The 16,711-nt window shown below is 39.0% G+C and overlaps 1 protein-coding gene across 1 annotated transcript in view; it reads left to right on the top strand.

Annotated features, from left to right (window-relative positions):
• Positions 1–1,792: 1,792 nt before the first annotated feature.
• aldh3b1 (aldehyde dehydrogenase 3 family, member B1) overlaps positions 1,793–16,711 on the top strand; it is a 45,344-nt gene continuing 30,425 nt past the window's right edge. The window contains exons 1-4 of the mRNA XM_042504475.1: positions 1,793–1,865; positions 15,052–15,221; positions 15,554–15,664; positions 16,309–16,429. Of these exons, the coding sequence (XP_042360409.1) occupies positions 15,060–15,221; positions 15,554–15,664; positions 16,309–16,429 (394 nt within the window). The 5' untranslated portion in view covers positions 1,793–1,865; positions 15,052–15,059. The remainder of the gene's footprint in view (positions 1,866–15,051; positions 15,222–15,553; positions 15,665–16,308; positions 16,430–16,711) is intronic.

Below are 16,711 nucleotides of genomic sequence, written 5' to 3'. Positions count from 1 at the left end.
ACAAACAAGACCTAGTTATATAATTCTATTATTTAATTAGCCAACTCTCTAATGCTCCAGGTCTGAGACTGAATCTGTCTTAATGTGAAATTTTGGCTCTGCATAATTGCGATGACTCTGAAATTGGAAATTTTTCCAACAAACCCCAAAACTATTTTCAATATATGGTTCTCTTCTCCAAAGCCTATCTCACTTTGTGTATGCATCCTTATCCTTATTTGTAAATGATTCGACATCTACAGAGGTAAATAGAATTTTTTTTGGACTTTATCTGGAAAAAACAGATCATTTAGGCTTATTTCTAACAGCAAAGCAGAGGTCTAGGTCTAGATGTCCTGGATTTCAGGGATACTGTTAACGCCTTTAAGGTTAACTGGCTGAAAAGACATCAGAAAAATCCTGATTCATTTTGATATTTTATCCCAAATCACATTTTCAACTAAACTGGAGGTCTTTCTTTTCTTTCTTTCTTTTTTCATTTTTAACATGTAATATTTGCCCAATGAATTGCAACTGAAACAATCCTAAATGGTTCCAAAAAGATGTTAACCACCAGCTCTTTGATGATTCTTGCAATACTATTTCATATCAACAGTTTATGTCTTCACAGTTTTCCAACTGCTTTGAGAGAATTTAACTTGTGCCACTCCAAATGCATTAATTCAGCTCTCAAAAAGTCACCTGAGTTACGGTGAGATTGGCATAACACAGCACTTACTGATGTTGGACAGACTTAAACTAACAAACTAACTATTTGCCGCTCTTTTCCAATAAAAAAATGTATAACTAATTTAACGTAATTAACGTAATTTTATTTAGACAGGGAAAGTGCCCAATAAAACATTAACCTTATATAAAACAAGGAGAGATGCATTGTATCAGGTTCTCGCAGAGCTGCTATTTTTTTTATGGTGGCACAACTACTCCTTAAACTCAGGGATATCATTTGTTATTATGTTATTATCCAGACAACAGAGCTCTTGAATATTTAATAATTTTGTTATTTTAAATGCAATTTTTTTTATTCACAAACACACATTATATAAGTCAACTTCTAAATTTGTATCTTTCCTCCTGGAGCAGAAATCTCTACTTAGGTCAGTCAGCTTAATTAATAACAATAAAAGTTTCAAGGTTTTAGAAAATCATGCCACTTTCTTCCCCAAATCCTAACTGAATGTACAGTGTATTTGTATGTCTGTACATCTGATTATTGTGCTAGTTATATAATTTGTTTTGTGGGTTCTTGCTTTTTATTTATTTACCCATTTATTTATTGTCTGTTTATTTGTCTGCTTCGTTTTTATCATTTGTAAACTTGTTTTTTTAAACTTTTTTTTAACTAAAATCTTTCAGATATAATGTTTTGTTGTTGTTTTGTTTTGGTTTGGGTTTTTTTAAAAAAACTTTTTGTTACCTGTGCTGCTCCCCTAACAGTTTGAGCAAAATAAGGTGTGTAGTGGATGAGTGCGACAGAATAGGCTGGCTGCTGTGTGGAACACTGACAAGATTAGGAGATAGTTCACACTCTGACATACAGACGGAGCACGTAATGTCTCGCCTGACTCGTTTGGAGGCAAGTTTTTCAAGATCAACCAAAACCAAACCGTCAAGCGACTTTCCTTTTCCTAGATAATGGAGAAATTACTACTATGGGACTCTGCTACTAACATTCTAACCAATCTCCTTCTTGATACCTTAACGTGACCAACCAACCAAACAACGGAGGGCACAGGTACTAGCCAATCAGCGGGAGAGTAGGGCGGATTGAGGAAAAGAATCGCAACCGGTAGGCAGAAATGGGACAACACCCGGAAATACAAAACAAGGCAGTTGGACTCCTCGGCACAGCGACAGACCAACAGGTAGACCAACACTGCACCCTTTCCTTATCACTTCATTTTGTGTTCTCTTTTCACAATACTGAGTTAGTTACCACCGAGTGTAAAAAGAGTAGCCTACGTAGAAGGCTTCCCTAAATTCCAGAGAAAGGGACTGGATTTGTTTTTAGATTATCCACAAATTAGTGATCACTGAATCATTTGTTTAACGTAACCTGTGTTTTGATTGGACTCCAAACTTTTGGCCACCCATTGACGGTGGTTGCATTTATGAAACTTAAAATGGGCAACAACTTCCTTTTGTTAGTTTTAAACTAGCTCGTGCTCGTCTGCGCACGCTGGTGTTGCTCATTTGTTTGACACGTAGCATGTCCCGGTGTGACAGTTTGGTGTGCCGAAGTACATGGGGAAACCTCGCAGTTTACATCTATTAGCTTTTCCGCAGAGGGGAGTCGGAAGAGTCATACACTGGAACATGTAATAAAACATGAAACTTTTGTAAATTCGGCATACAGATACTTTGCAAATGTTTTCTCTCCACCGCGAATTTTTGCGAAATCACTTAAGGTGCTTCCTAAAAATCTGTTTGTCTGGTGGCTTTTAAAAACTCAGCCTGGCGGTTTTGTGGATGAGCGAAAGAGTTGCTGTGGGCTGCTTCTTAATGAAACAGATCCATGTTTAGACCTGGCTCCTTTTTTGTATTTTGAAGTCATTTGAATAGCTAATATTTTCTCTCTCAATTTTTGGATTCTGTCATCATATGAGAAAAACATAGTTAGGGCTGAGCACCGACTGCAGAGCAGCTACAAAGGCCATCTTGAAACTGAATGAATTATTAGGGCCCAAGCACCGAACGGTGCGAGGACCCTCTGGAAACTGAAGGAATTCTGATAAATTATTATTAATATTATAAATTATTATTATTATGATTATTATTATTATTATTATTATTATTATTATGTTTATTATTTTTTTGTCAAATGAATTGCCTTTTTGAGGGCTTTAACATATTCAAAAAGTCATGAAACTCCACAGACTTATCAGGTCTGGTGAAAAATTTGATATTTTAATGGTCTCGTGTGCATGGGTGGTAGGAAATGTATCAGTTGAGCCCCCTATTGATTTTCAATGAAGCAGCCCCCACAGCATGTTTTACCTAGAGCTGTGAAACTTTGGAGGTCTGTGCAACACCCCAGTACCTACAAAAAGTCTCTTGGGGCCATAACCAAAAAACCAACTGGAAGTCAGCCATTTTGATTTGAAATTGTAATTTTGGTGTATTTTTGGCCATTTTCAGGGGTTGTAATCTTGAGAACTTGTCCTAGAGCTTTCATCAGATTGACTTCAAATGTTATTGCTACCTTCATAAGACCTTTGACAGCAAAAGTTAATCAAATCATGAGTTTTCATCACATCGTGTGATCTGTATGAGGCATCTAATTTGCATGTTCTGCCATGAACCAGGAAGTAAACAGGAAGTGGTATGTAACTGCTGTAAACGGTCCAATATGACCCAAACTTCATGTTTGATAGGAGTCCCGCCCTGGACACATCTATATGACAATTTTAAGCCATAATGAGAGCGCCACCTATTGGCACAAGAAAGGCAAAGTTTTTACAGTGAGATGTCCAGCTCCTAGCAGGTTGACAAGATAGATCTCAAAATGGTCTCAAAAAGATCTTTAAGACGTTGATGAGGCTTGAAAATGAATATTGAGAGTTTTCGTTGAAAGGCGTTACTGAAGTCGAGTGGACAATTTCAGTGTTTCAACATGACATCAAAAACTCTCATAACTTGACCCAAAATGTTCAGATCTGAACAAAAATTCGAGACCAGGCCTGAAGACATCTGCAGTGCAATTTTGAATCTTACTCATAGCGCCACCTATTGGTCACAGGAACTTACTTTTTTTACACTTTGATGTTTCCCCAAGAGCAGATTAACCCCAGCGACCTCATATTCTGTCAAAATACTGCAAAGACTTTCATGATACAGTGAAAAAACACTTTAGTGACTTCATCACATGCTGTTGCCATGGTAACACACTATTCGCCATAAAACAGATAGCACTTTTTGAGCGGCAAGGCATGTTAAAAAATGCACCGAAAGTTTTTATTTATATCAAAATTCCTAAATTGTGATATCTGATATGATTTTTTTGCATTCATGTGCCAAAATGGCTCTTGAGTGCCTCCTAGAAAATTTCAACGAATTTCAGCCCCCACAGACTGTTTAACCTAGAGCTACGAAACCTAAGCAATATGTGTAAAAGCCCAAGACCTACAAATAAGCCTCTTGAAGCCATGCCCTAAACCCAACAGAAAGTCCACCAATTTTAATTTTATTTAAAATCTTGGGCAATTTTTTGTCATTTCTGCTAGAGCCCGACTGACTTTTCAATGTACCTATATTATCACCTGATATAAGCCTTATACAGACAAAATGGAGCAAATCGGCCTCATCTCATATTTTTACCATATGCGCTGATAGGAAAACTCTGTTCACAGACCATATAATGCAGGAAATGATGCTGGGGTCTTTTAGAAATAGTTGTATTACATTGTTTGTCCAGCAGATAGAGCTCTTTCTCCATTGTTGGCCCTTATCCTGTCACTGTAAAAGGAGCAGAGCAGAGCAAAACAGTCCTTTTTCACACTTCTGGATGTTGCATGTGTGACTACCACACACACACACACACACACACACACACACACACACACACAGAGAGAGAGAGAGACAGAGACAGAGAGAGGAGTCAAAATGCTGTCTTACTTAATTGTTAAGCTACTGTCAGCACTCAAGGACATTGTGACAGAGAGTATTGCAGAACAATGGACGGTGGTGCAGTCAGTCAGAATGTTTTTACAGTAAGCAACACTGAAATAAATACTGTTATGTTAAAAAACAATGGCCCTTTCTTCCTGCAAACGAACAAGATGATCTAAGGTTCCAGGGTACAGGAGGAGAGAACTACCAACCAGCTGACTTTATTGTATTTAGCAATTTTCCAGACCCTCTTAGCAGCGTTATATTTAAGCAGCAGCAAAAGACATTTAGGGATTTACATAGATTATCAGGAAATAGGAGAAATATACTGTCATTTTTTCCCATGTTTGTTGCTGTGAGTTAGCCCACAACAGTGTTGAAAGTGGCAGATCATAATGCACACACACGCAACACACGCACACACACACACACACACACACACACACCTCTGCTAAAGTGACTTAGGTCATCTCCAGCCTTAGCACTACATGAGGGAAGTACTAATGCACTGCTGTGCGCAGTGTTGCCCTTTCTCAGAGAGACACGGCCGCATCAGTCAGCGTCCAGCGTGTAGCCCCGATGTGCACGGAGGTGCAAGGGCCCGTTCATCGCTGCTTGCAGCTTTAATTATTATTATTATTATTATTTTGTCAAATAAATTGCTTTTTTCAGAGCTTTATCATATTCGAAAACTCATGAAACTTGGCATGATTATGCGGACTGGTGAAAATTTTTGTATTTTGGAGGCATCGTTTAAAAGTGTCAAAAAAATGAGCTCAGTAGTGACCCCTAATTGCCAGCCCCGGCAAACCATTTCATGTAGAGGTATGAAAATTTGGAGGTACATAGAACATGTCAGGATGGACAAAAAATACTCTTGGTTTGGGAGCAGTTTTGGTTTTTGATCAACAGTGTGAAAGTTATGGGGCCAAGAAGTTATGTGTTTCGCCACCAACCAGGAAGTAGTTTTTAACTCAGTTGTACAAGGTCCAATCTGGCCCAAACCTCACATGCTTGATAAGAGCCCCGCCCTGAACACATCTGTATGACAATTTTCATCGATACTGAGAGTGCCACCTATTGACACAGGAAAGACAAAGTTTTACACTTAGAGGTTCAGCTCCTAGCAGGTTGACTTGATTGATCTCAAACTTGTATCAAAAAATCATTAAGATGTTGGTGATGATGGAAAATGAATATTGTCCATTTTTGTTAAACAGTGTTCCCGTGACGCCATGGCGAATTTCGATGTTGTGACATGACATCAAAAACTGTCATAACTTGACCCCAGATGGTCAGATCTTAACAAAATTTCACACATTTGATGAGAGTCCAGGCCTGAACACATCTGCAGCACAATTTTCAATCACAGTCATGGCGCCACCTAGTCGTAACAGGAAGTTAGTTTTTTTTCACTTTAATGTGTCTCCTGTAGCAGATACACCCCGAGCAACCTCAAATGCTCTCATAATACTGCAAAGACTTTCATGATGTACGGAAAAAATACTTTTGTGTTTTCATCACACGCTGTCGCCATAGTTACGCACTATTCGCCATCAAACAGGAAGCACTTTTTGAGGGCCAAGTCATGCACCAATACTCACCAAAAGGGGCACAGACATCAAAAGTCCTAAATTGTGATATCTGATATGATTTGTTGTATTAATGTGCAAAAATGGCTCTTGTGTGCCCCCTAGAAAATTTCAACGAAGCAGCCCCTGCAGACCATTTAACATTGAGCTATCAAACTTGAGAATCATGTTCAGCCTAAGACCTACAAAAAAGCCTTTTGGAGCTGTGTCCTAAACCCAACAGGAAGTGCGCCATTTTAATTTGAATTTTCACATTTTTTGTTATTTTAGTATCTCTTTGATGAAACACTTGTCCTACAGATTTCATCTGATCGACTTCAAATCGGGACACCAGTATTTCCTAAAGTTGGTGATGTTAAATTGCTTGCCGTTTTTGATTTCATCAAATGCTGTTGACGTTCTGCTGCTTTCTTTGCCATAAAACAGGAAGTTGTGTTTAAGGGGCTAAAGATGCCTACTCATGAAACGTGGCATACACATCAATAGTCCTATGATGTGTTATTTTATATGATTCTTTTTGCTGTGATAGGCCAAAATGTGCTCTGGAGCGCCACCTACTAATTTTCAGCAAAGCAGCCCCTGCAATCCGTTTAACCTATAGCTACAAAACCTAAGAAACTTATGTAAAAGCCCAAGACCTACAGAAAAGCCTCTTGGAGTCATGAACTAAACCCAAGAGAAAGTCCATCAATTTTAATTCTATTTAAATTTTTTGACCAATTTTTGCAATTTCTGCAAGAGCTTGACTGATTTTTCAATACACAGAACGGTGTTCCTGTGACGCCACATGACATCAAAAACTATCATAACTTGACCCCAGATGGTCAGATTTTAGCACAATTTCACACATTTGATGAAAATCCAGACCTGAACACATCTGCAGCACAATTTTGCATCACAGTCATAGTGCCACCTAGTGTTAACAGGAAGTTAGTTTTTTTTTACACTTTAATGTGTCTCCTGTAGCAGATACACCCGAGCAACCTCAAATGCCCTCATAATACTGCAAAGACCTTCATGATGCACAGAAAAAATACTTTTGTGTTTTCATCAAACTCTGTCGTCATAGTTACGCACTATTCGCCATGCACAAAAATGCACCAAATGTTGCTAGATCCATCAGAAATCCTTAATTGTGATATCTGATATGATTTTTTTGCTTTGATGTGCCAAAATGTGCTCTTTAGCGCCACCTAGAAAATTAAAGTAGGCAGCCGCCGCAAACCGTTTAACCTAGAGCTATGAAACATTGGAGGCATGTTTAACACTCCAAGACCTACAAAAAAGCCTCTTAGGGCCATGCCATAAACCCAACAGGAAACCCACAATTTTTGTAATTACTATATTAATTTTCAGGCAATTTATGGTAAGGTTGTCCAGCAAGGGCGCCCTTACTCCATTGTTTACATTCTCTCTGTGAGCACATGAGTAGCAGAGAGCAAGATAATACTGTATAACAGATGCTGATGCTGTCAGTCAAGGGATGTTTTCATGGTAAGCTGCATTGAAATCCATACTGTCAAGTTAATAAACAATGGCTTCATCATTTTGTACACGGACAAGACGATCTATGGTGCCAGGGTGAGGTGACGAGAGGACTACTGACGTGCCGACTTCATCGCTATTTAGTGATTATTCAGACCCTCTTCGCGGCATTATGTTTGCACCAAGACACACATTTAGCAAGGTATTTATATCACCAGGGAATAAGGAGGAAATATACTATTGTTTATTCCCGTGCCTGCTGCGCTCGCTAAACGCGGAGCAGCTCTGTAAGAGACAGATCATTGCAGAGCCATTGCGCTTACTAAGGGGCTGTTCTGTATTTATGGCGCAACTGATATTTTGAGTAATGTTCCAGTCTGTAGTTTCACTATAAAGCAAACAGAATACTCCTCCACCCTTCTCTGTACCTATTGAGAGGGTTAGTAAAACTAACCAATTTTATCTATCATGATAAATGTGCTTGATCATCGTGCATTGAAATCACGGTGAAAACTGTAGGCGGGGTCAGAAAAAAAAACACCCTGTGCGCACCAAATGTGATAAAATCTCTGGAGGTTATTCACCACACTGGCGAGTATGTTTTTGTGCCACAATTGTCACATATTAAACTCTGCTGAGAGTCGACAGTGCGTTTTTAGGGGCGCTTGGCATCGTTGCTCTGTCTTGGTGTCCTGCTCTCTCAATGTCACCTGCGCTTGTGCTGCGAGGCCGTCTCGTGCGCTACTCGTTCTGCGGCTCTGTTTCCAGCAGAGAGAGGGACATCCGCTGGTCTGCTGGGAGCTAAGGCTGTGTGCATACTGATAAAAGTTATTAGATATTAAGACAGAGGCCTTCCTAGTTTCAGCCAACACTGCAATCTCTTTCTGCCTCTCACATTGACAGCGTCAGTGCAGGAGCTGCACTTCTTCCGTTCCTACCTTTCACAATAAAAGCCCTGGACGGCTATACAGTGTCAAAGCTTGCCAGAGGGAACTCATTTACTATGGAGTTAGATCAGTCTCATAATGAATAAATGCACACAGAAGCATTCACAAATGTATATTGGGATTTATATATATAAATGTCTCTCAACACACAAATATTTTTCAGTGCACACACAAATATTTCTCATTCTGTATAAATGTAAAAATATTCCACATATAAATGAATAAAGTTCACAAATGCATTTCTGATGCACACACAAATATTACTTGTTTTAAATATATAAAATTGATGCACACGCACAAATTACTTGTTTAAAATATATATAATGGAAATCCACCAATATCTCTATTTAAAAGAATTTGCAGTTTTCATCTAAATCATATATGTACGTATGTTGTGACATTTATTCACAAATTGTTGAATCAGTATTTACAAACTGGTTGTGATTTGTGAACTTCACTGCATTTATGTGTGAATCTTTTTGAGACTTCCTTGTCATGTCTTGATCCACAAATGCATTTTTTTCAACAGGGAAGAATCTGTAGCCAATCAGATGTCTCCCTCCATTCAGCCAATCACAAGAACATACTTTCAGCTAATCATATGAACACATCTGCACAGCGCTATACATGCCTACCAGAGCGACTGACAGGTTGCCGTTCAACTTGAACATGGCGTGTGTACACTGTGTATCTAGCATCATGAGCTAACGAGCTATGCCAACGGGCTGTGCTAGCGTTACTGCATGCTAATAAGGTTAATAAGGTCAAGTTAACATTTTGCCATCAAGTTGAAGTTATAGTAAATACTATGACTGTTTGACAGGGTCTGTCACCTCAAGCCGAGGTAGCAGCCTGGACTTTTGTCCAGTTATTGGCCCGGGAGCTGTCTTCTGCGCCAACCACATTTAGAGAGAGCACATCAGTCAGGGCTGGAGGCAGTGCTATAGTGCCTGTTTAAATGCTTTAAATGCTTAATAATAGTATGGGACACCGTCCATTCTTATTGCAGGATAAACACAAGTAATCACCTTTTCATGGCCTGTCTTACCCTACCATCAATAGGCACTATAGCACTATACAATTTACATTTGTGAATCCTTCTGTGTGCATTTATTCATTATGAGACTGATCTACCTCCATAATTTACACACAGAGGCTGTGGTGATGAAATGTTTTTGATATCTTTGACTTCACATTTTTCTCTGATCTCCTCTTTAAGTTTACATAGTATCTCAATTACATTTATTGAAATAAATGTATTTGTGAGAGGAAATAAGCTTTTTATTATTATATAGATGGCTGGTAGATTTTTTTTCCACCAGCTAAATTAGATGGTTAATCAAAAAGTTAATTGTGGACTCTGACTGTCAGCTGTAGCGGGCAGCATTTTATAATCTTCCAAAATAACACAGGAGGCTGCTGTCATTTGACTTTGCAATTCGTCTCTAACTTCACATGCTGCGCAAGTGTCACAGCCTGAAGACATCTACATGTCAATACTTTGTTATAGCTCCACCTACATTCAACAGGAAAAAGGCATCTCCAGCCTCAGTGCTACAGTGACCAAACACTAATTCACTGCTGTGTGCAGTGTTGCCCTTTCTCAGAGACGTGCGGTCGCATCAGTCGGCATCCAGCAACGAGTCCCAACGTGCACGGAGGTGCGAGGGCCCGTTCATCGGTGCTTGCAGCTTTAATTATTATTATTATTATTTTTCTCTCAAATGAATTGCCTTTTGGAGCGTTTTAACATATTCAGAAAGTCATGAAACTTTGCAGACTTGTCAGGTCTGGTGAAAAAAACTGGTCCGTGGGTGGGAGGAAATGTATCAGTTGCGCCCTCTACTGATTTTCGACGAAGCAGCCCCCGCAGCACGTTTTACCTAGAGCTGTGAAACTCTGGAGGCCTGCGCAACACCCCAGTACCTACAAAAAAGTCTCTTGGTGCAGTACCGTAAAACCAACAGGAAGTCAGCCATTTTGATTTGAAGTTGTAATTTTGGTATATTTTTGGCCATTTTCAGGAGTCCTAATCTTGAGAACTTGTCCTAGAGCTTTTATCAGATTGACTTCAAATGTTATTGCTACCATTATAAGACCTTTGACAGCAAAAGTTATTCAAATCATGAGTTTTCATCACAACGTGTGATCTGCATGAGGCATCTAATTTGCATGATCTGCCATTAACCAAGAAGTAAACAGGAAGTGGTATGTAACTCTACTGTAAAGGGTCCAATATGACCCAAACTTCACATGTTTGATTGGAGTCCCGCCCTGAACACATCTATATCACATTTTTAAGGGATAATGAGAGCGCCACCTATTGGCACAAGAAAAGCAAAGTTTTACAGGAAGATGCCCGGCTCCTAGCAAGTTGAATCGATTGATCTCAAAATGGTCTTAAAAAATCATTAAGACGATGATGTTTGAAAATAAATATTGAGAGTTTTTGTTGAAAGGCGTTACCAAAGTCGGGTGGACAATTTGATGTTTCGACATGACATCAAAAACTGTTGTAACAGATGGTCAGATCTAAAACAAAATTACAAGACACAAAATTTCACAGATTTGATAAGAGTCCAGGCCTGAAGACATGTGCAGTGCAATTTTGAATCTTAGTCATAGTGCCACCTATTGGTAGCAGGAAGTTACTTTTTTCTTTTACTTTCCCTGTAGCATGTTAACTTAAATGACCTCATATCCAATGAGAATAAGACCTTCATGATGCACAGAAATTACACCTTTGAGTTTTCATCAAATGCTGTTGCCAAAGTTACGCATTATTCGCCATAAAACTAGAAGCACTTTTTGAGAGGCAAGGCATGCACCAAAACTCACCAAACACATATCAGAAGTCCTAAAATGTGACATTTGATAGGATTTTTTTTCACTGATGTGCCAAAATGGCTCTCTAGCGCACCCAACAGATTTCAACGAAGCAGCCCCTGCAGTACATTTCCTCTAGAGCTACAAAACTTGGGAGGCACGTGCAACAGCCCAAGACCTACAAAAAAGCCTCTTTGACCCATACCCTAAACCCAACAGGAAGTGGACCATTTTGAATTGAATGTGCAATTTTGGCGTATTTTTGGCCATTTTCAGGGCTTGCAATTTTTAGATCTTCTCCTACAGATTTCATCCGATTGACTTCAAAATTTAAAAATCCTCTCAGAAGGCTGGAGGCATCAGAAGTTATTACATTTGTGAGTTTTTATCACATCGTGTGGTTGTTACTGGGCCAATCATTTCCATGTCTCACCATTAACCAGGAAGAAGTTTATAACTCTGAGGAATATGGTCCAATCTTCACCAAACTTCACGTTTGATGTCTGTCTTGCCCTGAACACATCTACATGACAACCATTACCACTACTTTTAGCGCCCCCTACTGGCAACATGAAATGTCATGGAAATTACATGCTTTCTTTTGATGGAATGCTCATACAGAAATTTGATATTTTAATGGCCTTGTGCGTGGGTCTAAGGAAATGGCTCAGGAGCGAAACAGCCCCCGCACTGCTTTGACCTACATTAAAGAAAATTGGTAGAGACATGTACACCCCAAAGATGAACAAAAAAGTCTCTTGGACCCATATGCTATACCTAACAGGAAGTCCGACATTTTGATTTGAACTTGCAATTTTGAGGTATTTTGGTCCAGTTTCAGGGGTCATAATTTTTACAACTTTACAACTTACTCCTTCAGATTTCATTTGATTGACTTCAAAATTGAAACATCCTCTCAAAAGGATATTAAAAGTTATTAAAATTGTGAGTTTTCTTCACACCATGTTGGCATTACTGGGCCAAACATTTCCACATCTCGCAATGAACCAGGAAGTAAATGGGAAGTAGATTATAACTCTAACAGACATGGCCCAATCTTCACCAAACCTCACATGTTGTATGACAGTCGTACCCTGAACACGTCTACATGATAACCATTACCATTTCTTATAGTGCCTCCTACTGGTGACAGGAAATGACATGAAAATCACGTGTTCTTCTTTGATGCATATCTTCTACAGATTCCACCCAAATGACTTCAAATGTGATTTTTAAGACCTTAAGAACTGTGACATAACAAGTGATTTAAAAAAATAAGTTTTCATCACACCATGTGGTTGTGGCTTAGTTTCCAACTTTGATTTTTCACCATCAAACAGGAAGTTGTTGTAACTCAGCCAAACATCATCCGATCTGCTCCAAACTTCTCATGCTTGATAACAGTCCCGGTCTGAACACATCTGCATGCCTCTGTTGAGTTACCATGATAGCGCCACCTACTGGAGACAGGGAGATATATGTTTTATGTTTTAATGTGCACCTTCTTACAGGTTGACCATATTTAACTCAAACTTGATAAGAAAAGTTTGAGACTTTGATGATGCCTCCTTGTGATGTCAAAGGTTTTCATGAACAGGAAGATGTTGTAACTTCACTTTGCATGAACCGATTGGTCCCAAATTTTACAGGTGTGATCAAGGCGCAGCCCTGAACGCATCAACATGTCAATTAAGTAGGATATTCACAGCACCAACAGCTGGAAAAAGGAAGTAAGCCTCTTAACACAACTATACTTTGATTTACATGAAATTTACATGGTTTGGTCTGCAAATGATGTATGCCAAGATGACCCGCATTGTGTGGTCTCTAGCGCCACCTAGTGGCCACAGGAAGTATTACCCCACATGAAATATCTAACTGAAGATTGAACTCTCTGCCTGCTTTTTCCAACTTGCACTGAAATGAAAGATCATGGGACTTCAAAAGTTATTTAATATGTGATTTTTTTCTCACACCATGTGGGCGTGGCCTGGTTTCCAGCTTTGATGTTTCGCCATGAAACAGGAATTTGTTGTAACTCAGCCAAACATTATCTGATCTGCCCAAAACTTCTCATGCTTGATAGGAGTCCCAGCGTGAGCATACCAGCATGGCTCTATCGAGTTATCACAATAGGGCTACCTACTGGAGACAGGGAGTTACATGTTTTTATATTTTGATGTACACATCCTTACAGGTTGACCATATTAAGTTCAAACTTGGTAAGAAAGGCTAGATTATTCCTCCATGTGATTTCAAAGCTTTTTCATGGCCATCGTTGCCATGGCAACATGCACATCCAAACAGGAAGTTGTTGTAATTTCACTTTGCATTAAATGATTGGCCCCAATTTTACCAGTGTGATCAAGGTGCTGCTCTGAATACAAACAAATTGTCAATTAAGTATACTCACAGCGCCACCAACAGGCAAAAAGTCTCTTTACAGAAGTATACTTTCATTTACATGACATTTACATGGTTTGGTCTACAAATTATGTAGACCAAGATGAATTACATTTTGTGTGGTCTCTAACCACCTAGTGGTTTTCACAAGTATTACCACCCATGAAATGGGACATCAAAAGCTTTTCAATTTCTGAGTTTTCATCATACCACGTGGGTGTGGCAAGGTTTTCAACTTGGAAGTTGTAGTTACTCAGTCAACACTGTCCAATCTGCCCTAGACTTCCCATGTTTGATGAGAGTCCCGACCTTATCACATATGCTTTGCTCATTTGACTTATAGGCACATTGCTACCTCCTGAAAACAGGAAGTCACATAATTTATATTTTTAGGTCATCCTCTTACAGGTTGACCACATTCAGCTCAAACTTGATAACAAAAGCTGCCTTAAGACCTCCATGATGCCTCCTTGTGAATATCATCGCTTTTAATGATCGCTGTTGCTGTGGCAATGGAGTATTCGCCACCAAACAGGAAGCTGCTCTAACTTCAGTTTGCATTAACCGATCAGCCCCAATTTTTTTTTACCAGTTTGATCAGGTTGCAGCCTTAAACACATCACCATGTCAGTTAACCATGATTCTCAATGCACCACCTACTGGCAACAGGAAATATACCTTTTAACACAATTATTGTTTGATTTACATAGAATTAGCATGCCTTGGTCTACAAATGATGTAGACCAGGATGACTTAGATTCTGAGGTCTCCAGTGCCACCTAGTGGTCATAGGATAATACTACACCATGTGAAATATCTCACTCAATGGTCCAAACTCTCTGCATGCATTTTCTGACTTTCACAAAGATTAAAGATTGGGACAATTTTATTTATGATTCAGGGTAACACAGGTTGAAGAAGAGGGCAAAGTACTAGTAGTAGTCTGATATGCACAATTAGCATGTGCAACAATAATTAATTATTCAACTAGTGTAAGCTAACTTTGTAACAAACACTTCTTTTAATGACACAGTAATTGAAACTTGCTGAAGTGACGATTCAACCCTGATAATTGGGATAACGAGGTATTTGCTGTTTCTGGTATCTGTTTCACCTTATGCAATGTGGTGGTTTTCTCTTTACTAGTTTATTTTATCTGAAAGCTGAGATTTTGTGTGTGTATGTTCCAGGTGAAAGGATGGATACCCAGAGCCAGGTTGTGGACAGACTGCGGTCAGCATTTCGATCAGGCATCACAATACCAGAGCAGTTCCGTCAAACACAGCTTGCCAAGCTTATGACCATGATCAAAGATAATGAGGAACAGATTTTAAATGCCCTGCACAAAGACCTTGCAAAGGTATAAAACTGTGCCTTTTTGTCATACACAGACACACACACACACACACACACACAAACAGAAGTCCAGAATGCCTTGCAGCCTGACCCGGACACAGCAGTTTTGTCTGGCCCCATGACAGTGAAATTAAACATTTTACAAAGCAGTCTTTCCACTGCACTATTCTTCCCTTTTTCATTGAGCCCCCTTATTTCATAAAGCTGTAGGATTCTTTTTCCCACCAGTTATGAAATTATAAATAATATATGTATAAATTATGAAGTATATTGTTTGTTTTTCCATTACAATAAATTAAGAACTAACCTTTCTTTCTTCTTGTCCTTGCATGTCAGCCAAAATTTGAGGCCATCATGTCTGAAATTGATATAGTGATCAATGAGCTGCACTACACCATCGCCAACTTAACAAGCTGGATGCAGCCAGAGTACGTTAGCAAAAACCTGGTAGGTTACCAGTGATTTGTTAAAATTGCTTGCTGCACATGTTTTTTGCATATATTGGAGGGTTCAACTGAATTTTAGTAATTGTTTACAATAATCTATCAGTTTGGAGGGGGGCATCAGATATCACAGTTTATGTATGTATGTTTGTGTGTATATATATTGTATTAGGGGTGGGTGATATGGCAAAAATGTCATATCACAATTTTTTTAATGCACAATCGTGAATTGTTCACAATGCTTTTTCATTTTGGATTTTAGATTATTATGCATGTTACTTAACAGAACAACCAAGCTAATTTCCCAATTTAAAAAATATAGCCTCAAGACTCGAGGGTTTGCTATGATAGGTTTGTCTGTTTTTTATAGGGAGGGCATGAAATGGACAAGCAAGTTTTTTTTTCTAAATATAACCATTTGCATTTGTTGCCTGAATCCTAAAAAAGTGTTGCGCCTACAAGTTTATTTTGAAATAATGCAGTGCATGTAAACTGATAAATACTCCTTGTGCATGGGATGGTTTATCAACCCTGGAGGGTTACCTAGCGTGTAATATTTTGACTTCTGAGGCCATTTCTCAAGTGTCATTAAGTAATGCGTGCATACGTAGTGTATATAACTAATTGCTTATCCCCTTGAATTTTCAGGCCACAAAGCTCGATGACTGTTTTGTACGGAGGGAGCCATTAGGAGTCGTGTTAATCATTGGACCGTGGAACTACCCCCTGCAGCTCCTTCTCTTACCTTTGGTTGCAGCCATCGCTGCAGGTATCTTCCACACATACAGTCATGGAAAAAATTATTAGACCACCCTTGTTTTCTTCAATTTCTTGTTCATTCTAATATCTGGTACCACTAAACGTATAATATAATGAACACAACAAAAAATGCAGCTGGTCACATAATACTTTATGTCCTATTTGACATTCTTAAGCTTAATTGATTCCCAGGGTATATAAGAGGCCATTTCATGTCACAAGCAGCACTGCACATGCAAAGGCCTAGAGTGGTTTCCTGCTTACATTCAAGCCGTAGCACAACTCAGAAGTT

Source organism: Plectropomus leopardus, chromosome 17 (assembly GCF_008729295.1).
Source record: "Plectropomus leopardus isolate mb chromosome 17, YSFRI_Pleo_2.0, whole genome shotgun sequence".
NCBI classification, from domain to species: domain Eukaryota; kingdom Metazoa; phylum Chordata; class Actinopteri; order Perciformes; family Serranidae; genus Plectropomus; species Plectropomus leopardus.
The sequence above is the reverse complement of the archived record's forward strand: the minus strand, read 5'-3'. Positions and strand labels throughout refer to the sequence as shown.